This window comes from Ammodytes marinus, assembly GCF_949987685.1.
Source record: "Ammodytes marinus genome assembly, chromosome: 20".
NCBI classification, from domain to species: domain Eukaryota; kingdom Metazoa; phylum Chordata; class Actinopteri; order Uranoscopiformes; family Ammodytidae; genus Ammodytes; species Ammodytes marinus.
Window position 1 is genome coordinate 7,792,275 of NC_137224.1, and position 22,882 is coordinate 7,815,156.

A 22,882-nucleotide genomic window follows, 5' to 3' on the forward strand; every position below is an offset into this window, starting at 1 on the left:
TAACACGAAACACCGGCGACACCTTGTGGTGGCAATCTCAAAGTACACCCATCAATTATAATAATAATAATAAAATAAAATAAAAACTGCATTATTACTTCAACTTGGTGATACTGCCCGTGGATTTAAGAAGAACATGATTGAAACCATTACAACCAGTGTAACTTACGTGATCATTAATAGCTTAGAATTACGTTTAGATACTTTTCTGATATCATTTACTTTTCCTTCTTTCTTTCTTAATCCTTTTTTAAGATTAGTTAATTGTATCATGTTGTAAATAATAATAACATCAGAACCATGTTAAAATTGTAAAAGGCTTGCCCGTTTTTTTTTATATATATTTCTTAACTACATAGTTGTTGCCGACAGAGGGCAGTGAAGACTTGCAAATAGGCTACCAAATTTATTATTTCATGATTTGACTGGAAATTACCAAAGAACCCACACCAAAATTCAAAACAAAGGACTGGAACTTCCATATATATATATGTATATATATATATATATATATATATATATATATATATATATATATATATATATATATATATATATATATATATATATATATATATATATATATATATATATATATTAATGTTTTTCTGATGATATAACATAGTATAAACTGTTTGTTTAAATAAGTAATATTCGTGAAAACAGCAACAAAAACTTAAATTATGATTATTTGAAAAATATTAGTTGCAGGAATTTCAACCTATGTCAATCTGACAAAATATACATGCATATAACATACTTTACCAGTACTCATAGATTTGTCCTATTAAAAAATAAAGTTTGGGAACTTAAGATTCACTAATACTGCAACTAAAATCATTATTATTAAGATGACTAATCAAATGAAAGTTTCACATGCTATTTGTAGCATTTTCCAACTTTACGTGGCCTTATCTGTCACAATGTATTTTTATTATGTTAGTTTTCTACCGAATGTGGCATGTGCTGCTGAAGTACTTTAATTACAAGCGTTAGCATTATTTGTGCTACAGCCCTAGCAAGCGAGCATCTTTTTATCCCCCCACCCCCCAAGTTGTTTATATCAACACTTAAAATGATTACAGTCACAGTGGAGGGGGTGTTTCCAGTGCGTTCAGTGGATGATTTGATGCTTAAAAGGCAACATTAATATACCAACAGAAGGATTAACGCCCCACACGAAAATAACTGCCCAATTTCACTAATGAGAGGCTTGGCACAGCAGCAGCCGAGCTCTCCCCCACAGCCACGCTACAGTGTTTGTGTGTATTTATAGAATGCACACGAGTGCAGAGATGTGACTCCAGAGATCCTCTCTGCTAACTCATTGTAAAGTCTGCAGGAGTTCAAAGTGCCAGTTTTGTCCTCTCAGGTGTGGATGGTGGCTCGACCTTTGGTGTCAAGACAACATGAGAGAGGTTTAATGAATGAGACCAGACCAGGAGAAAGACCAGTGACCCAAAATATCATCCAACCAGTTCTGGCAATAATTCTTTTAAGCTATAGTGCGTAACTTCTGTTGCCCCCATGAGAAATTCTGAGTTATTACAACAACACTGTCAGAGCATTTACATGGAGGTAAGCCTTCGGTGAACACACATGGATTTTATACCTTCTGCTGTACGTCCAGGTTTTTTCTTAGCAGTAGAATCATCAACTGAAACCTTTCGTGGGTGCTTCTTGGGCTCCTGCGCCAGTGTCAGGGAGCGACACCAGTTTGTAAACACTGCCATACTGAGAGATACAGAGAGAGTTTAATGGAGCTGATAGGCTTATTTCACTTTGTGTCAACTAATTTGGCAATGGCTTGGATGTAACCAACATTCGTTTATATGAAAAAGATACACGTTATAGCTTAAAAGTTGATTTCAAGAGAAATCCACAGGAGACTCGTCACACCACTTCTGATTGTGTTCAAATCAGTATCAGTTAACGGTGGTGCACGAAAAATAATTATGGCTTATGAACATTCACATGGAGTTTTTTTTTGTTTCATGTGACTTCTGTCCTTCCACTCATCTAATCCGACCTGCAAACTGTAATGTGCGTTGTTTAATGTAGGATTAACCCTGACCTATCCTTTTCTGATAAGTGGCTTTTACCTTTGACCCGGATTGTCTTTTTACATGTGAGTGACAACACCCTCTCGTCAGGATTATCAACCATTGTGCTTTTTGAGCAAATATGAAGTTGAACATTAACTTGGGAGTTGGTGCAAACAGTGTTTCCCTCGATTGACCTCAGTGATCTACTTTATCTACTAAGCAAAGTCTGTTTTGCTTTGTTTATGTTTTTCTTTCCCAAATTGTAAGCCAACAGGCATCGGATCTTGTGCGCTTTAACAGATCAGCACTCTGTGTTAGAGAAAGTGCTGTTCAACCATAATCCTTTTTTTAAAAATGAAAATGCATTTTAGATGTCTGCAGAAATCTAATCCAGCCGCAGTGGATGGCACTTTTTTTACACCAATTACAAAATCTATAACCTCAAAAAGGTTCAGAGTAACCTTAACTCTAAATGACAGATTATCTTTAATGTTATTTTGTACTGTTTTGAAAATATGAGTCATAATCTGTTTTTGGGCTATGTAACTATATTTGATGAGGTCATATTCTAAATGTTGTTTCTACCTGATTTCTACCTTGCCTCTTGCTTTTATATCAGTCGTATCCCCGGTGTTTTTTTTATACAGAGGCTCTGTCAATGTGGCATCACTTCCGGTGTGCACTGGATTGTGGGTCAGGAATCAGCCAAATAGCTTGCTGATTTTAACACTAAAAATCTTGGCCGGATGTAGTAGACATCCAGGTATTTTGAAGCATACTAAATCTGACAACAAGAATTGGGACATCCTAAATCTTTTTTCTACCCTTGGATACTGTGGGTAGGGCGGGTTAAACAGTTCAACAGTTTTACTGCTAAACTTGATGTTGGTCAAAGTTGGGGGAACTCCTGACCTCAGTAATTCAATGTTTCTGGCTACGGCCCTGCTGATGGTCAAAATCCTGACTGGGATGGAGTTAATCCCTCTGAACATGTCACATGTGTACCCATGTGTGGTGGGGCTACAGTTTGTGCTGAATAATGTTTTTCATGACAGATGTGTTTGTTTTTACACCGTCTGTGCGTGTCTAGGGTTAGATTTAACACACTCATCGTGACTATTCAAGCTCTGCCCGGAACAACTTCACATTGCCTCGTGGGTAGATGGGTTGTTGTCACATTTAGTTATTTAAAATGTGTTAAAAGACTCAAAAGCTCAATGAGACTATATCGGTCTGTGACAAATTGTCCCTTCTTTCTTCCCTTGAGCTTGTCGCTATTATTGCTGCCCTCTATCCATAGCTCTGGCTGAATTGGATCACTAGCCCACACACCGTCTTATAATCAGCCGTCAGTGGCAGGGATGACTGTTTCCAAGAATTCAATGCTAATCTGTTGGATTCCTCAGTCTATCCTGACAAAACCCCTGATCATCAGAGTTTATCAAGAAGCAGATTATGCACAACATTTTAATCTGCTAATGAGAAGGGCTTTGTGGCAAAAGACATCCGACACCAAAGAGCTGGCAGCAAAACATTATCCAGTCAGCTTGTTTTTTTACTATTTCTTCTTCCTCTTTTTTATAACTCAGCTTGTTGTCTTATACTTTTTACTTTTTCTACACAAAATTTTAAGAATAAATATTTCATGCAAAAATACAAAATACAATGGTGTGAACTAAATGTATGGGTCTCCTATGTTATGTAATGTAACAAGTGTCTACAGCTATGCTAACAGCTCTGTGAGACTGTAATCCAAATGCTAATATCAGTCAGCATCACTCAAAACCACAAATCAACCTTATGGTAGCCCAACAGGAATCCATGAATTATTTATTTCTGGACCAAAGTGGTGGACTAAACGACACCAACTGATTAACATCCCAAGAGCTATGCCACTAGCATGGCTAATATAATAAGAGTTTGCTTTGATTTCAAATGAATGACTTTGAGTTGTGCAAGCATTACGTTTTGTCAACAACAAAAAACATAAAGTCACACATTTTTGTACTGTCCCAATTTAACTGCATTCCCTTCAGGCCATGTTCTCCCCAATTTGTGCAATGACCATCTTAAGTGATGCCTTCATAAAATAATGCATCATTGCTGCTATATGCTGATTACACTGGAATATAAGGGGTACAAACCACATGTTTATTACCAAGGTAAGTAGTCAACTGGACTTTTTTCTGGATTGCTCTAAACCTGCGCAACTGTCGCTCAGTACGGCCGACCCCTTTGGGATGCCTGACACAGACGTCCGTCACCTTGGAGGTCAGTGTGACAGACTTTGTCTCACTGTGGCTTATTTCTGGAATGCATGCATATAGCAGCTCAGAGATCAAAATGCTGTCTGATCTTGACATTGCCTTAAATGTGGTTCATATTGAGAAAAAACTGAATGGCGTGCATGTTATCTAGATAAATTGGTACAACAGAGAAACATATATTTAATGGTGGTATTACCTATGTTGACGCCATGATACTTATTTGATTCAGCAGGGGTTGAATTCCCAAAAACGGTCATCCAACCTATCTAATGTACTGTGGTGTCTGTACTCATGCACATGGACAGAAATATAGACAAGGCCAGAGTTTGAAATGTGTCTTACTAGAAAGTGTTGTGCTTTAGTTTTATTTTTTTTAAACAACTCAGCAAAATGTAAAATATTGAGATACTGCTAAATAAATTCCATCTGTGGAATCTTAGCTACAGTACACCCTCACATTTTAATATGAATAGCTCAAAGGTAAGGCAATATGAGATAATGTGAAAGAACTGCTTGCTTAGAGGAGTGCTTTAGATCACTTTGCCTCTGGTGTTGACTATTGCATAACTGCATAATGCTGTTTGAACACAGTGAATGCTTCCTTACTATGTATAGACGTTACATCCCCTCAAACTCTCTTCCCAACCAAAACACTATTGATTAATCTGCTTAGTAAAGGCCGTGTCGTGAGAGGACATTCTCTGCACTCTGTTCAGCTTCGTACTTACAACAGCTCAGCAAATCAGGTATAAGTAGACAGAGTATCAATAGAGGAGCAGCATCATGATGTGTTTATTGTAAGTTGTCTGACACGGACGGAGGAGCAGTGCATGTCAAATACAAATTGTTGTAAAAGGATTGCAATCGTTTGAAAACTGATGAATTGCCTGTGACACACTTTTCACACAAATCCCTGCGTGAGGCTGAATGCAGAGGCTGACCTGAGTTTCAGCTACTGTCCACATGTAAAAACAATACAACTGTACACTTGTAGATGTTTACAGCACTTAACCGATAGTATGAGGCACTTATCATGAGAAGAAAGTATAGCTTTGGTATCATTTCTTCTTAATAACCGGATCAACAATCTTCTGTCCGGTGAGGAAGTTCCACACGCCCCCTCGGTAGAACTCATTCCCAAATGAGTAGAGGAGAGCGTTGAAGATTGGGTTTGTCTTTGCAATAACTGGAAGCAGCTGCAAGCAGAAAACAAAGCATTTCCACCATTTTTTCCAACTTGATTTAAAATACTTGTTCTTACAAATATATTTTTTGTAGTTGATCTGGCCATCATTTCTGTCTGTATTCAGTAAGTTATTATGCTTTATTTGGAACTCAAACTGTAACCAAGCGCACCAGAAAAGAAATCCCTCATTGTTAGATTGAATCAAACAACTCACCATTCTTAACTTTGGCGATACGACCTTAACATTCTCGAAACAGGCGTAGACACACATGAGGACGTAGGGGCCCCAGCACATCAGCATCACCCTCAAAGGCACGCTGCTGTTAAACTAGAAAACAAAGTTCATTGCGTTTATTGGAGTGACCAAAAATGTGCGGCAGACACATGGTTGGCAATACAATATCACATTTTATCAGTGGATGTGTAAAGGGAAGGTAACGAGTAAAGGTGTTTCCGTCCACCTTATTTAAAATGCACATTTTCACATTTTGCACGTAATGATTGACAAGCAGAACCTTTTAAAAATAGATTTTGAGAATATTGCAGCACATTTACCCTGTGGTGATGGATCTTCTTGAAGTGTTTGTAAATGGCATCGTAACATGACATCATGGTAATAGCAGGGAACAACAGGTAGAGCACCACCAGAGTCAGCATGTAGGTCACATAGTCCCTGTAAAAAAAAGAGAGTAATGAATAGGAACATTATTTACAACATGGTATAGCTGTTGTTTTGTCAAATTAAGCAATCATAATTTTCAAACAACAGCAGCTAACTGGTCATGTTGTCCAGAGTTAGTATCATTATAGCTCTACCTGTCCCCTCTGGTGTAGTCCAGCGTGCAGCAAGTCTTCATGGGCTCAAAGTCATAGACGCCCCATCCCAGGAGAGGAACTGCGGCCCAGAAGATGGACATAATCCAGATGATGGCGGTCATCACCAGCGTGGTGCTCCAGAAGAGCTTCTGCCCTACAGATGTGAGGTGTGTTTGATTATGATTTTAAAGAAAATAAAAGTTGAATTTTTTACATTGTTTATGAAAACACAAAAACAAATGCATTGGTAAAAGACCAGCATAGTAAAGCTGGGATTTAGGGGGGCGGGACCCGATAAGCCTTTGGCTTCTCCTGCTTCCCTTCGGACGATAACACAAAGTAATATGTATGAATATGCAATGAGAAAATTATGTATTATGTGTAATTGTCCGGAAGAATAATAATAAATAAATAAATAAATAAAAATGTACTATAGTTTAACCATGAAAATGTAATCAACAATTTCATGAAAGTACCTTTAGTTTAAAGCTTCATCAATTAACTTTTTGGCCACAAGGGGGAGCTCAACAAGCTGTATATACAATAATCAACATATTATCACCTAATAAAGTTCATATGGTGGATGTGCTAGCAAACAGTTGACTATTTCTATATACAATTATATTGGTCTTTCACAAGTTTCACCTCTAATTTTGTTTACCCATTTTACCCATTGGTTATATAAGGGTGTTGGTTTGTTAGATCTTAAACTTGACAATACAAAATCAGTGTTTTTAAGTGTAAATCTTAACTATTACATTTTGAACATTTTCTTTTTTTCTAGATTTCCTTTTTTACGGGGTTATTAGTAATTAAAAATGAAGCACATTTTGCTCCTCAGTGCAATAAGTTAAACTGTACTCACTCGTGCAGTACTGGTGATATCTGTCCCAAGCGATGGTAGCCATGAAACTGATGGACGCCAGGACCGATATCATCCCCTGAAAACCGTGCAGGGCACATCCATCTTGACCAAATGGCCAAACTCTAGAAAACAAAACTTGAATTATACTTCAACCTGAAGTGGAAAACAAACCGGGTAATCATCTTGCAACCCAGAAATGCAATAAAAAAAATACACAATTACATAGATAATATTAGTATTTTGGGCAAAACCTGGAATATAACCTGAAATTCAGAACCCATTTTGGTAGTTAAAATGTAGTTTTACATACATTTGATCTTAACAATAGAAGCAACAAGCACAGAGCACAGGATAAATAAGGGGGTCAATAGGGGCCCTGTTGATGAGTCACAGTCGGGAACCGCTATGTAAAAAATATATTTGAGGTTTGAACAGGACATGACTAAATACTGTAAATGTTGCTACATTCCAGTTGACATCCTGCATGTTCGCTTTAAAAATGTGAACTTTACATAGTGAGTAAAGTGGATTATGGAACCCAAAGGCTCGTAAAGCTTGTCGTACCCATTGGGTAATATTGAACACTAATCCACCAGAGTGGATTTGGATTGCAGAGGAAGATAAAAAAAACAGATAAAACACCAAGATAAAAAAAACAGTAGCTGTGAAAGGGGATATAACCACTGTCCTCTGTTTGTTACCTGAGATAGCTGGCATATGCAGCCGTGAGCCCATTGATGTTCAAAAGGAGGTCAGCCACAGCAAGATTGAACACAAAGAAGTTACTGGGGTTCCTCATCTCCTTCACTCTGAGGTAAGACACAATGCTGATGGCATTGAGGAAGAATCCAACAGTGCCTGAAAGTAAAGGGAAAAAAGAGAGAGAAATGTTCCTTTAGGTGGGGAGTCAGCGATTCTGGAGAACGCTCAAAATCACTTGGTCTCAAAATCAGTGAATATCTCCTCACAATCCACTACCTGTCCATACCGTGTCCACACTGAATAAAATTCTGTGTCAATACAAAGCCTAGGCTCTGTAAACTGGCATGTAAACAAAGGACATATTTAAAGGGGGCTCACCGTAGCTAGCAACATGCCTGTTTACAGATCCTAGGCTGTGTATTAAGACTGGATTTCTTTTTTTTCAGCACACACACAGTACGGACAGGTAGCGGGTTCGTAAGGAGATATTCACTGATTTTAACAACAAGCATTCTCCAGAATTTCTGACTCCACCTTCTGAATTTAACAGCACATTCTTGTCAAGCCCAAATCACCCAAAGACATTTGTTGGGCTAAAAACAACTTCACAATGTTTAAAATAAAAACAAAAGAATGCATGCTAGGATTTCCATGATTTCAGATGCTTTTATTGTCTAAGCGACTGATGTCAGTTCTTCCTGTTCGCTCGCGCAACTTACCACCAACCAGCAGCGCTGTGCCGAATGTAAACATATCAAACTCCGTGAATCCCTCGGGTAATGTATGCGCTGCCATGGTGAAAAGTGAAAATTAAACTTTGCACTAAAGAAAGACAAGTCCTTTTCCCGTGTTGTGTGGTGCACCACAGCCTCCGACGAACTTACGCCTTATAAAGGCTCTTTCACGTGAAAAGAATGAAGAGACTTATCTGAATAAACCCCCCTCTCACAATCCCCCAAGGAATGTCCTAACGAACAGACTCTCGCTTCAAACTTCCTGCGAGTTGTTTGCGCAGTTGCTGCGCAGCTCTTTGATCTGAAGTTGGTCTCAGCTGTTAAACACAAGCTTTCAGATGACGATGTTTATCTTGTTATGTTGAAAGACACATGGGAAATGTTTTATTTTTTTTACAAAAATATTGGTATTTGACTCTGACCTTTGATCAGTCCTCATGCAGGGCAAAGCACAATGCAAACCTTTAGACAACGCACAGGGGAAAATCACTCTCAACAGTTGAGTTTAATTTTGGATTTGGAATTTTCTTGATTTGACTTAATTCATGAAATATAGACAAAAGCAACACATTGAAAACTGTGAGGACATCACTTTCACTGAATTTGAATAGGCCCTACATATAGGCCAACATATAATGTGTAGGCTATAAGGGCCAAAGTTCAGTGATATATTATACAGTGTGTTGTAGGCCTCAAAAAAGCACCGGGCTAAAGTTTGGAAAGAAGAAGAAAAAAAACTGGCATTGAAACAGACGGACGCTGGTCTTTTTTCTCAGCAAAGAGTAAACAAGAAGCCTAAGCAGTAACTTTTTTTGTCTCTGGAATCTCAATGAGTTTATACATTTTACAGTCTGTTCTCCTTCAGCGTTCTCCCTGTTTAAAACAAACTTTACTAAAGTAAAAGACACCATGGCAGTCCCGACCACCAGCAGTCAGTATGACTGAAAACAACCCTCATTCCAACTCCAACTTATTTATTCGTAAATGTATTCCAATAAGGAACAGCATTTCACACCCTCTACCTACCGCTAAAGTTACCTCTTTTGTGTGTGTGTGTGTGTGTGTGTGTGTGTGTGTGTGTGTGTGTGTGTGTGTGTATTGTATGGATTTACTTAAAAGCTGTAGCAAAGACACATTTCAATGGCTTGATATGGACAACGCACATATTTTTTAACCTTTTTTAAAAAACTGAGTTGAGTTGATGTTGGAAATTCAACTAAAGAGGCTTGCGGTTCTCTCTTCCTAGCCACGATAAGTGTAAAATGTCAGGATCAGGACTTTATTTATTCACTGATTTATCTGCCTTTAACTGTTCACCAACATAACCCCACAGAACGGAGAACAGCTGAAAAGTGACCCTTTGCTCTTGCTGCAGCAGTGTGAACCTTTTAAAATGTAACATTTGGGCAGAGTCTGGATTGCACCACTAATCCGTTCACAGATTACAACAAACTCATTAACTATGAAGTATTGACATGTCCCAATGGACTTATAATAGCCTTTTCTCAAGCTGCCCACATTGTCCCGACTAAAAAGTTTGGCGTCCCGACCAGTTACAAACTCATTTATTTATACAGCAAAAAGAAAAAATGGCATCAGTTTGTCATACCGCTCCATCTGCAGCTGATATCTCACAAAGAAATTAATTTGTAGATGTGAGTTTGTGTCCCCTATAGGAGGCCTATACAAGTGTTTGTCATAAGCAGTTTAGGCCCAGGGTGGAACATAAAGCTGCCGACTGCAAGTTTCACAATGGCAAAACATTTAATATCTGTTAAGCAGCTGAGTGTGATGAAGTAAGAGCCATTTCAGAACATATTTAATGTATTTAATGGATCAACTGGTAATTATTGTAATCTTTTGGTTAACCATCTTGTTTATTGATATGTTAATGTCACACTCTATTTAAAAGCACTGTCTATTTCTACAGGGAAAGTGATCCAAGAATGTAAAAGTCATCATTTTATTTTACTTCTTGCTTATTGTCCGGTTAATTAGAGGCTTGCTATACCATGACAGTGCCTGACTTGATTACCATGATGTCTGTAATATTTCTTTCTTGCACCATTGCTGTGGTTGCACATTATTGCATTGGCTAACAGTTAATTACAGCATCATAATCTGCTGGTTGTGCAATGAAACAAAGGTCTCACTGTTGAAAATGCATTTGTGCCAACAGACTCTGAAGATCACGAGCAATGAAACATAGAAATACTGGAACAAATGTTTCAAGAAGGCTATCAAGGGATACAAAGCAGAAGTAATTAAGTGTATTTAAAAAAGTATATCAATTGAATATATTGTAATGTTCAGGTAGCAGAGGCTTTCCAGAGATATTGCAACTTTTATTGTTCATCATAAATGTTGCCAGATACTTTGCTTGATTAACATTGTACTTTATTATGATACATCTAAATGCAGTGGTGGAAAGAAAGTTTTTCACATTGAACAAAGTAAAATACGGATGTACTTTTGCTAGTGTAGAAGAAGTTCTTTGTTGAAGAAATGTAAACACAAATTGACTTAGTTTCAAAAGACAATACAGATGATTGTGGTCAGCATTCATGCATGTTTTATGATGCTTTATACTTTAACCGCTCTACATTTATTTGACAGCTGTATTTAGTAGTTACTTCTCGGAGTTTATATGGAACTGCTATGATGAGCCTTTAAAATATGCTGTGCTTTTACTATTATACTGTAGTACACTAAGTACATACATTTTGTCTACACATTTTGAAAGCCAGACTTTACTCGTAATGGAGGATTTTAAAGAATATGATATTTCTACTTTTAAGTGGATAACTTTCTTCCATCACTTTAGGGATGTCACCATAGTTTTCTTTGTTGTTTTTGATTGTAGGAACTTATGACAATATATGAGCTCCTTCCCCTCTCACTGACGTCAGTGCACAAGGTTTACGTAGGGACAGGTTTAGGGCTGAAGGGTTCCCAGGTGCTCCCTCCTTCAGGACAAACCTCCCGAAATAAATAGAACAAAGGTGTATGGCTGGATTAAAGGATCTGAAATCCCACAGGAAGCCTGCCTCTTTAAACCCTGCACCTGTGCAAAAACCCATACACACTGTCAAGCACAGACATAAAAAAAACATATGAGCGTGTTCAGGATACCACTGAAAGCCATCAGTATTAATACAGTATAATAGCAATAGTATAAGCTTAACATTCTCAAATAAATGTGTTTATGCTCCCCCTGTAAATACAACTTAACATGAAATTAAAGTTAAACACATTGGTACTTAATTTAGTATTTAAACCCAGTGATCAGCTGCATGGGGTTTAATAGTGTTGCCAGGGGTTGTTTTGTCTGGTTTGATGTCTAATAACAAGGTGTGGACTGCAAGGAACTTAACACAGGTAGCAACTCTACGCTACCACCTAGTGGTCATTTGTTGTTGAAGTTTTATCCATTGTGCGAACCAGACTGTCAAAGTATTAAAACCATATATAGTAAATAATAGATTAAAACATTTACAGACTACGTTGAAAGAATAACCTTTTTTTAAGAATAGGAAAAAATAAAACACACAAACAAATTAAGAGCAGATGTTTATTCAAATTAAAAATAATAGGACATCCATGTGCTTTCATATCAGAGTTGTTTGTGTTTTTTTGTTGTCTGTGTAAAGTGGGGGGGAGAGGCCTACAACTCTAACAGTGTTTACTCCTAAATTAACAGTAAAGTATTGAGTAAGTGTTTCCTTTATAGTCCTTTGAGAAAATGGACTATGAAGGAAACAACCCACATGCCCTTGGTAATCTTTATGTTTATTTTGTTTCCTCATTGACATTGTAATGGAGATATCTTATATATTATATGTTCATGACGTAGACTTAAAAGAAAAAGAAAGTATAAAAAAAAGAAAATCATGGAGCCTATCAGTTTCTAAGCAGTAGCCTAAGCGTGTGAATGAAAATAACCCAAGTCCTTCACTAATCCCTGCCTATCCTGTCTATCTGAGGATTCAGACCAGTCAGAGCAGTATGGAGCTGTGAGCCTACACACCACCACGATGCAGACCATGTCCCGTTAGACCGAGCTGTGGAGCCTATTATTTAATTTTTTTATATAGTAGTGTAGCTGCATAGCAGTTAGTAACTTGCAGGGGAAAAATGAGTCAACATATTGCAGTTGCTTTTTGCCTGGCTTTAGTTTTTCTTCCACTGCTGAGTAGTTCCTGTCCTGCACAATGCAGCTGCTTCTTCCACAAGTTAAGCGACGGATCCAAAGCAAGGTAAATGTGTCACTCATACAATTTTCTTTTTTGAATTTTCTTCTCAGTACATGCTTTTTCTTGTAGGGTTTTCTTGCTAAAAAAACGATTTTCACAGCAGCTTTCTTCTGTTCAGTCACTCTGCGTAATGGAGGATTAACTTGGAGTTGCCCTTTAATCTCCTTTGCTTGTTATTGGACAATGGTTTACCGTGTTTCATTCTTAAATAAATACTTCAGTTCTTACATGTAAAAACGAAGTCAGGAAATATAGTGTGTTTGTTATGAAATCTAATTCTTCAAACACCTATAGTTTGAAAGTAGGTTTAATTATTTGACTCCTTGATAAAACCTTTAAATGATCAAATTGTTCTTGCAGGAGTGTGCTTTGCAATGATCCGGAGATCACTGTGGTCCCTCCGAATTTCCCCACTGACACGTCAAAGCTGCGCATAGAAAAGACAGCAATAACACGGATTTCGAGCGACAACTTCCACTACCTCAACAACCTGGAGTTTCTGTGGATGTCTTTCAACTCACTCAATTCACTGAATGGGGACAGTTTTCGGGGACTTTACAACCTGGACGAGCTCCGGCTGGACGGAAACTCCCTCACCTCCTTCCCCTGGGATTCCCTGAGTGATACGCCAAACCTGAGGCTCCTCGATTTACACAACAATAAGATATCCAGCATCCCCGCCGAGGCCATGGCTTACATAAAGAACATCACCTATCTGGACTTATCCAGCAACAGTCTGACCACCGTCCCTGCTGATGTTCTCACAATGTGGCTAAGTGTGAAACCATCGCAGGACGCCGAATCCTCCAAACTTATTCTGGGTGAGGATCAACCTGTGACATACACTATTATGACACTCAAACGTATTCCTTGTAAGCTGCCTCGCCTGGTGACCACTTCATTCAAGGCGGAGTTAGGGATTAGTCTAATTATAGTACATTTTGTGTCAAGTTGCCAGACTAATTCTTTTTATTTGAAATCACAACCCAAAGTTTTCGGTCTTAAAATGATTTGGTGTCATGTAAAGGAAGATTAACTGGATGGTAGTACTTATTAGTGCTTCTTATGAGGCTTAGTTTCTTTTCACTGACAGCTCTTGGTTTCTTCTGCAGGGCTCCATGACAACCCGTGGCTGTGCGACTGCCGGCTGTACGATCTGGTCCAGTTTCAGAAATCCCCATCTTCTTCCGTGGCCCTCATCGACACCAGGCTAAAGTGCGCTGATCCCGAGAGCTTGTCTGGGGTTCTTTTCACCGAAGCTGAGCTGCAGAGGTGCCAGGGCCCTCGGGTGCACACGGCTGTGGCTCGTGTTCGCAGCTCCCTGGGCAACAACGTCTTGCTGCGCTGTGGTACGGTTGGAGTCCCCATCCCCGAACTGTCCTGGAGCCGTGCCGATGGCAAGAAAATGAATGGCACTGGTGAGTTCTGATTAACTAATCCTTCATTTGCTTAATTTAGAACAGTTTCCACTTGTGTCCAAGTCAAAGAGTCAATCAGATAAACGTTATTCTTGTTCTTTTTTAACTCTTATGTGTGCCTGCTTTTCTCTTTCAGTCCAGGAAGAGATTTCTAAGGAGGGAATCATTTGGTCCATTCTGAGCGTGCCCGCAGTGGCCTACAGAGATTCTGGGAAATATGTGTGCAAAGCGACCAACTTTGTGGGCACCGCAGATGCTATCATCTCTCTGGTGATCACAGATTCCATTCGGTCCGAGGAAACAGGTGGAGGTGTTTCTAAGAGAACCAGAGGCAAGAAACCTAGTGGCATGGGAAGAGCAGCATATCAAGAGAAACTCATTGCCAGATATGTTCCTCCGCCAACCGCAGCTGGAGCCCAGCCTGTCATAGAACCTCTCAATGGCAAAGGTGTGACAGGGAAGTACGAGGTCGAGAGCTACAGCGTCTCTGACGGCGCTTCTCAGGGACGAGGCAAGTCTTCAGAGCCTAAGAAGCCTGGAGAGGTGTCGCAAGAGGCCCTAGGTAACCTAGCAGCTAATGCCTCATCCTTGCAGCAAGCTCCGGAGAAAAGGATAGTGCGTTCGGTGAAGGTAATCGGCGACACTGACCATACCGTCTCTCTGAACTGGCGAGCCCCCACAGCTATAAACACCACAGAATTCAGTGTCCTGTATGCTGTGTTTGGTGAGAGAGACATGCGGCGGATCAATGTAAGCGCTGGAAAGAACCGGATCACTATTGACGGCCTTGTGCCAAAGACAAAGTACATTGCTTGTGTTTGCGTCAAAGGCCTCATCCCAAAAAAGGAGCAGTGCGTAATCTTCTCAACAGACGAAGCAGCAAGCGCCAGTGGCACCCAGAAGCTCATTAATGTGGTGGTTATAACCGTGGCATGCGTTATTGCCGTCCCCCTGACGCTGATCGTGTGCTGCGGGGCCATAAAGAAGCGTTGCCAAAAGTTTCTGGGGAGAGAGTCAAAAGAAATACAGGACTCGTATGTCACGTTCGAGACCCTTGGCCCCGGGGCCAAACCTAAAGGGATGGAGGGGGAGTATCTGACCAGGATGCATCCTGATGAATCCAACAGGCTGCTTTCGGCAAGGTCCAGTGTCGACTCAGAGGCCACGGCCAGGACTGAAGGGCCACCTAACGAGTACTTCTGCTAAAAACTCAAATGGATGCCATAACCTTCAGAGAATGCACTTTTGTTTTCTAAAGGCCTGTGATATGAATTGATAAACCGCTGTGCTCAGAGACTCAAAAGATCCTCGCTACAGGGTGTTCAGAGAATACTGATAGCTCTGAAATAGTTTTACAGCCTTGTGGGAATAAAAACCACCTTCATTTGGTGGACAGCAAAAAAGGGAAAATATACACAGTGACACGGTTTTATCATGTACATGTGGTGTAAATCTGTAAAAATTACGTATTTTTTTTAAAAATCATGCACTTTGAAATGTGATGTTTTGAAGAGGAAGATGTCTTGAAATGTTGCCCCACTCTCTTCAAGACCCAATTAACTGTATTTCTAAGCTGTAACCTCTGCATTTTGTTAAATTGTTATTATTTAGAGAAATGATGGAGCAGTTATTAGTTTATTTTGTATGTCAGTATGATGTGCCAGGTTTTTTTTTTGGGTCAAAAACCTAAAATACAGTACATTTTATAATGTGTGACCTGAAATATATGTATACTGTATGTATTAATGTAACATAAAAATAAATATTTTGTATATGTATATGCTCCCAGGATTTCTTCTAGGCTCTATGCACTACACGAGGAGCGCCCTGGAAATTACCCTTTTATGCATTATAAAGTATAATTTAATGTAAATCTGTATTATAGGGGTTGCTAATTCACAGAAAAATCAACACTGTTGTAAAGAAATATACAGCTAACCTGAGAATGGTTAAGCAGCATTTTATAATGTTTTGTTTAACCTGCTAGAATCAGTAGATAGGTGGGTTGAATAATATAAATTATTGATGGATTGAAAATGTATAGGATTCTTGTTCTTTAAATCGCAATTTTGCCATTTAATATCATCTGCATAAATCCCTAGTTTTTTCATTATGAGATAGTGGCAGATGGATAGCAAAAGAGAGAACATTTAAATGTAATAGCTAACTCATTTGTATTACACCAATACTTTGGGATATGTCTAAATACCTGCAAAACTATTGACATTACCATCAGCCCTTGCTGCACCCTATGTGTATGGCTCGGTAGCACATACTAACATGCTTAACCATGTAATGTCAATCCTGCTAAAAATGTATATCATTGTTGTGAGCAAGCTAACATTTTAGCTCAAAACACCTTAGTGCAGCCTCACAGAGCTACTAGTATCTTTCCGTTGTTATAACACATAAAGTAAAGCATTAATAACATCAGGGTTTTCTGACAAAGATTGAAGATTTTTTCCTTCAAATACTTTATTAAATAAAAGCACTTAATTGACTTAAGGGCAGTCTCTTTTGTATCTTCTGGAAATATATAGAGGTGGATTAAACAAACCATTTAATGTATATCTTCAAGAAATTTGGAGGAAGAACCAGTATCTACCTGTATATCTCTTCACTTAAAACGTATATAACTTAAAGATTGCTTGTTAAACTAGGATGTACACCTATGACTATATGTAGGGTGTACATCTACTATGGACATTAAATGAAAAATGTGCTGTAGATGATGACTGGTTTTCACACTTGCTTTAAATACTGATTCTGCCTTTGACAACCTGTGAGACAGCCAGTGCTCAAAATATTGAGGTCGGATTACTGGCCTTACCAGACATCTGTCTCTCTGCAGCCCTCCCACTCTTTGCTGCTAAACCCGATGTGCTCCGGCCCAGTTTGCACAGCGGAGCCTGTCATGTCAATGCCTGTGCTTTGGTGGAAGGCAACCACGAAGTAAATTGATAAAAAGCAATACCTGAAAAGAACGGTAACACACTCAAAAATAACTTGACTCTTTATTGAACATTTGTGGTGAGTTTTATATTTGAGGAGATCTGACTTTTCTAGACAAAGTGGACTAGTGCTATAAATACACCTTTCCTATCAGATGGAGTGGTACTCAGTGTCCTAAGAGTTGCGTCAAGGAAGATTAAGTTAATAGGCTTTCTTCCATGCAGCCCATGAGCAGGTCCTGCCCTCACGGGCCTATTTCACAAGCCTGTCAACGAACATGGACGCCTTTCATCTCACATTACATATCACGTTGGTATTTTGTCTCGTCGTCCCCCCTGGATCTTCAACTTGTCTGATCGGTTGCACCTGCACAAATGATCATTTGGGAAGGTAAGCTACAACTGAAACTATACAAGCTCTTAAAAGTAGGAATGTGTTAGCCATAGCTGTGTTAAAAACAACACAGGTGCTGTTTTAAATGTAATCTGATAACCAAATTGTTCTATTAACATAAAGAAAAACAGTATAAAGACAGTTGTGAAAATAGTTCATGAGTAGCTGTAAAGAAAATAACACTTGTGATAAGCTTTGCTTGTGTAAACATATCTCGTCTTACCATTCTAGGTCTTTACTATGTATGGAAACCTCCATGGTACAAATCCCAGAGGACATCCAACACGATTTCACTAAAATCCGAATAGAAAATTGCAACCTGACTGAGTTACCTCAAGGATCTTTCTCCAAAGTTGGTGCATTGGAGTTCCTTTGGCTGAACTTCAATGAGATCACCCTGATGAACATCAAAAGCCTGGAGGGGCTGGCCAACCTGACTGAGCTCCGGCTACAAGGGAACAGGCTGACTTCTGTACCATGGACAGCGTTTCAAGACACACCAAAACTGAAGATTTTGGACCTGAAACACAATCGACTGGACGTCCTTCCGGAACATGCTTTGAGACACTTACCCGCTCTGACCTACTTAGATGTATCCTTCAATAAGCTCAGTGTCATATCAAAAGATGTCTTCATTAATTGGCCTCTTTACCAAACAACAAAGAAAACATGGGGGAAAGAAGGAGTGGTCTCTAATGTGGTTCTGGCGCTGCACGACAACCCTTGGCTGTGCGATTGCCGCCTGAAAGGCTTTGTTGAATTCATCCGCGTGGTCAACCCTCCCATCATTCTGATGAACTCTTATTTGAAGTGCTTGGGCCCCGCCTCAAAAGCCAACAAGTTTTTCCACGAGATCCAGTTGAAAACATGCATGAAGCCAGTGGCCTCTGCCCCTGAATCTAACATCAATTTACCTCTCGGAGCAAATGCAACACTCACATGCTTAGTCAAGGCCAGGCCAGGCCCGACTATTCAATGGATGTACAGCCTGAAGATTATAAGAGGATTTGCTGGTAAGACCTTTTTTATTATTACTACCATCCATTAAACTGTTGTGAACCTGCTCTGGGAGCACTTAGTGTGGTAGTCTATATCTTGGACTTTCTGGCTGCATTTGCTTTATAGCAAAACCCTCTTTAGGGTTACTGTTTGCTTTAAACAGACATTTTATTTTTAGCTTTATTGTGGGCTTGGCCACAGAGTGGGTAAAATATACTATATCATATGATTTGCTGCATCAAAACACTTGTCATGTACCTCCTTGGTCTCTCGAAGTGTTGCTCCCCCCCCCCCCCACCCCTCCGATACTTACCACTAACCATTCTACCTTTACATTACCTTACTATGTATTTGTCAGATACAGGCAGATAGCCTCTGATTTAAAGGCAGTTTGCCCTGACCCTCTGTTATCTTCTTGCAGCTACAGAGACTCGAGTAGATGAGGAGACTGTCATCTCCAAGCTGGTGATCCCCTCTCTTAACCTCGCAGACCAAGGAATCTACACCTGCGTGGCCAACAACTTCATTGGAAACTCCTCCGTCAGCATCGGTGTTAACATCAGCTCCTCCAATTCCTCCTTTCCTCTCCATGCACCTGTCCCCATGTTGTCGTCCGCTGAGAACTTCCACATTGACATTCGCATTGCCAAGCAGATGGTTTCTGGTATCACCCTGGAGTGGTATGCAGTGACGGACACCCCAGCAGGCACCTGGTTCACAATCCACTTCGGCAAGTACAATGCCCCCAAAAAGGAGTCTATCTACATCGGTCCTGGCATCAACAGCTACTCCATCCAGAACCTGCTTCCTGTCACCAAATATGAGGTGTGTGTGACCCCGAAGAACCATCCGCCACGGGAAGGCCAGTGCATTGTGTTCGTGACAGGAAGTGACATCAGCAAAATGGAGCAAAGAGAAAGGCTCATCCACATTGTTGTCATTGTGTGCGCCATGATGCTGGCGGTGCCGGTGGGCATGTACGCCTGCACCACAGAGGCCAGGTTTGGCTGTGTGGATCACTGTGTGAACCTGTGGAAGAAGCACAGGCTGCAAGGAGAGGACCTACAGGGCACAGGGAGGCAGGGCACCTTCGACAGCCTGCAGGCACCCAGCGACGAAGCCCTGTGCCAGAACTCAGAGGAAAAGCCCAAAAAGAGTCGGAAGTCTGAGGACAAGTGCAAAGGAGGGAGTGCAGCTCATCTGTACTAGCTTCGAAGTCAGGAAATGTACATAACTTGTGTATTTGTAAATACACATATAATTTTGATGATAAAGCCCCAGTTTTTGCTTCTTTGCTTTTCCTAAATTAGTTTTCCTGTTTAACTAAATCTATGCGGCATGTTTTGAAAGTATTTCCAGAGTCCTCAAAGACCCTATCAACCATCTGGATTAATAATTATTGCTTGTTCTGCACAAAAGAAAGGAGGGTTCTGACCTGTTGTTTGACTGTTTTCTGTTCAGGAAGCTGGAAATAATAATAATCTTCAAGGTTTTTCAAATGATTAACTCTTCATAAAATCGGATGCTTACTGTAGCTCTATGACTCGGATTTGATATTAATACATTAAAGGCACAAACTGGGGTAAACTTGAATATCTAGTCGTCCTGTAAATATGTCTATATCTGCAGATGCCTTTCTTCCTTATTATAAGGAGAGTTTTTATTTTTTTTAATATACACGTTCAAAAATAAGTTTGTGCTAAAATGCATTTGATGGAATGGAATCCTGAATATGTTTTTGATTTTATATTTAATACTACTGTATTTGTATATTTATTGCAAGGTTAACCCACGATCACTTCACAATGGTAATCGAGTAAATTGTGGGTCGGCTCAGGGTTTAAGAGATTTAAATCCACTTCATGTTGGAAAGTATGTATTTTTTTAATAGTTCTTTGTACAGACAACAGATTTGTTGTACTGTAATGGAATGAAATGATGTTTTGTGTGGATTAAAGGGAAGTCAAAGACGGATGCTGAGACACAGTCTGATTTATTTTTTTATCACAATCACTCAGCGGATTTGTTGCATAAGCAGTGTTTTCCCATGCATTTATACATACACTCCTAAAGAGATTATAGGGATTTTCTATCTGAATCCTAGCAGGACATGATATTTCCATTTAATGACAGCTCTGGGCTCAGTGTGGTCTTTATGTCATTTGTACAGGGAAATAGAGGATGTGTGTACATTTCAATTAGTTTTATTTAGTCTAATGGTAGGTAAAATGCATAATATTATTAAACACCTAAACAGGTACTTTTAAATATGATGCAAATAAGATTTATTGTAACATACATTTTGTTTACTTAATTCACACATGTAGAAGTGTTTATTATTGTTAAATATGCCAATGCAATTTTTTTAATAACTATTTATAATACTTTTTTCTACACTGTAATATTTTAACCCTCATGTTGTCTTTTTGATAAAGGTTATACAAGTATAATTATAAACGTCTTCTTTAGACTAAAGAAAACTATAATGACAGGTGTGTCCATTGACATGTGTGTCCATTGATTAAAGGCTGTCTCTCTGCACTGTGAATAGGAAAATCCAGATATTCACCAAGTTTGTGATGAATTACATGGTCCTTCTTCATGCAAAATACATTTGGGCGTAAAATACAATTAAGATGCACTGTTTTAGGTGGTAATTGTAAGTAATCTTTGAGTCTTTGGACAAGCAGAGTATACAGAATGTTGAGGTATAAGTAAAAGTAACAATACTACAATCTCAAGATATTTCATTACAAGTAAAAATTTAAGTAAAAAGTAAAAGCAAAATTTTGGTTTAGATTCAAAAGTAAACGTGCACTCACTTTACAGAAGAAAATTGCCCTTGTAAGGTATATATTATGAACTATTCCATTATTAGATCATTTATATCTCAATTTGTATGCATTGACTGTTATAACTCTCGAGGTGAAACTAGTTTGAACTACTTATAGTAAGGGTAATTTTGATTTACCTCCAGGGGTCCGATGGATCACAACACAAATAGGTTTTTGTCTAGTCTTTACTTTTACCATTTTGGGCCATGAACGAATGTATTAAATTATTCTATATATATTTTTATCTGTAATTAAATGATAAAACAGAAAAGTACAAATAGCTGTCAAATAAATGTAGTAGAGTAAATATAACACTATTTTCCTTGGAAATAGTTGTGAAAAAGTAAAAAAAAAAAGTAAAAACATGAACTACCTAAAGTAGAGTAAAGTACCTCAAAATCATACCCAAGTATTTTATTAAATTAACTTACCTTCCACCACACAGCACATTTCAAATTAAAATATTTTAATATGTATTTATTAATGTTTCCTTTCATTTTCCAGCTTGTTTAAATCCATGGAAAGCATTACTCCAACACAACTCAACTACATCAAACTAATATTTTTGGGAGAAAATGGAGCACATACCAAATTATTTTCAAATATTTATTCAAAATCAAGACAGTACAAAGACAGTACAAATATGTTACATGAAGGAGCAGGCAAATGTTATTTATAGTTAAGATGTATAGTTGATCTCAACTTATTGAAGATACTTATAAGTTAAGATATAGTCAGATACAAGTTATGTGTCACAGCAATGAACAATTTGGATTTGAATTGCCTACATTTAAAAGGCATTGAAGAGTAACGTGGAAAGTAACACTGTGTGGACTCCACATTTTCGACACAGACTCAACATCTATAAAGGAAACGTCCAAGCAGCTTATATAATGTACATAGTGATCTGCGCTTGAAAACCTTAAGCATATGTCTAATTTTTATCTACAATATCTCACTAGTGGAGTTTAATGATTTGAACTCAGTTATTTTCTGCCTCAAGATACAACTTGAAAATGTTCATATTTTGTCATGTATGCATGCTTATTATAATAAAAAATAATACAATGCTGTACATTTAAAATGGACCCATGTTATTCATGTGAATCACACACTAAAATAAAGAAAGCAACGCTGTTAGCTAGCTCGTGTTACTGTGAAAACCTACAGTGGCACATTGTAATCACATACAAAAGAGCAACTTCTCAGCTTTCCAAGCGGCCTCCTTTAGCACTTTTTAAGAAGTAGTGTTGTTTCATTCAGCTGCCTGCTCCAGTGAGCAAGAACACATGGTTTTACAATTGTATTGTGTCAAATCCTAGTTCTGTGTTGAAAACATTACATGGCCGTGAACATTATGCTTTTCAGGAAGTTATGCAACTTAAGAAATACACAGTAAGTCCTTAGTTAGCCTCTCA

General features: G+C 38.7%; 3 protein-coding genes across 3 annotated transcripts; 2 read left to right on the plus strand and 1 right to left on the minus strand.

Annotated features, from left to right (window-relative positions):
• Window positions 1–5,370: 5,370 nt before the first annotated feature.
• On the minus strand, window positions 5,371–8,676 carry rgrb (retinal G protein coupled receptor b; the record flags this gene model as incomplete). The annotated part of the gene is made up of 7 exons (XM_080049277.1): window positions 5,371–5,508; window positions 5,713–5,826; window positions 6,054–6,171; window positions 6,315–6,468; window positions 7,180–7,301; window positions 7,881–8,037; window positions 8,601–8,676. 7 exons carry the CDS (start codon window positions 8,674–8,676, stop codon window positions 5,371–5,373), a joined length of 879 nt encoding a protein of 292 aa, XP_079905403.1.
• A 4,073-nt stretch (window positions 8,677–12,749) lies between these two features.
• lrit1b (leucine-rich repeat, immunoglobulin-like and transmembrane domains 1b) lies at window positions 12,750–15,492 on the plus strand (the record flags this gene model as incomplete). The annotated part of the gene is made up of 4 exons (XM_080048516.1): window positions 12,750–12,871; window positions 13,229–13,689; window positions 13,981–14,286; window positions 14,423–15,492. 4 exons carry the CDS (start codon window positions 12,750–12,752, stop codon window positions 15,490–15,492), a joined length of 1,959 nt encoding a protein of 652 aa, XP_079904642.1.
• Window positions 15,493–17,515: 2,023 nt separating this feature from the next.
• On the plus strand, window positions 17,516–19,839 carry LOC307267157 (leucine-rich repeat, immunoglobulin-like domain and transmembrane domain-containing protein 2; the record flags this gene model as incomplete). The annotated part of the gene is made up of 3 exons (XM_080049401.1): window positions 17,516–17,628; window positions 17,863–18,644; window positions 19,052–19,839. 3 exons carry the CDS (start codon window positions 17,516–17,518, stop codon window positions 19,837–19,839), a joined length of 1,683 nt encoding a protein of 560 aa, XP_079905527.1.
• Between the last annotated feature and the right edge of the window lie 3,043 nt (window positions 19,840–22,882).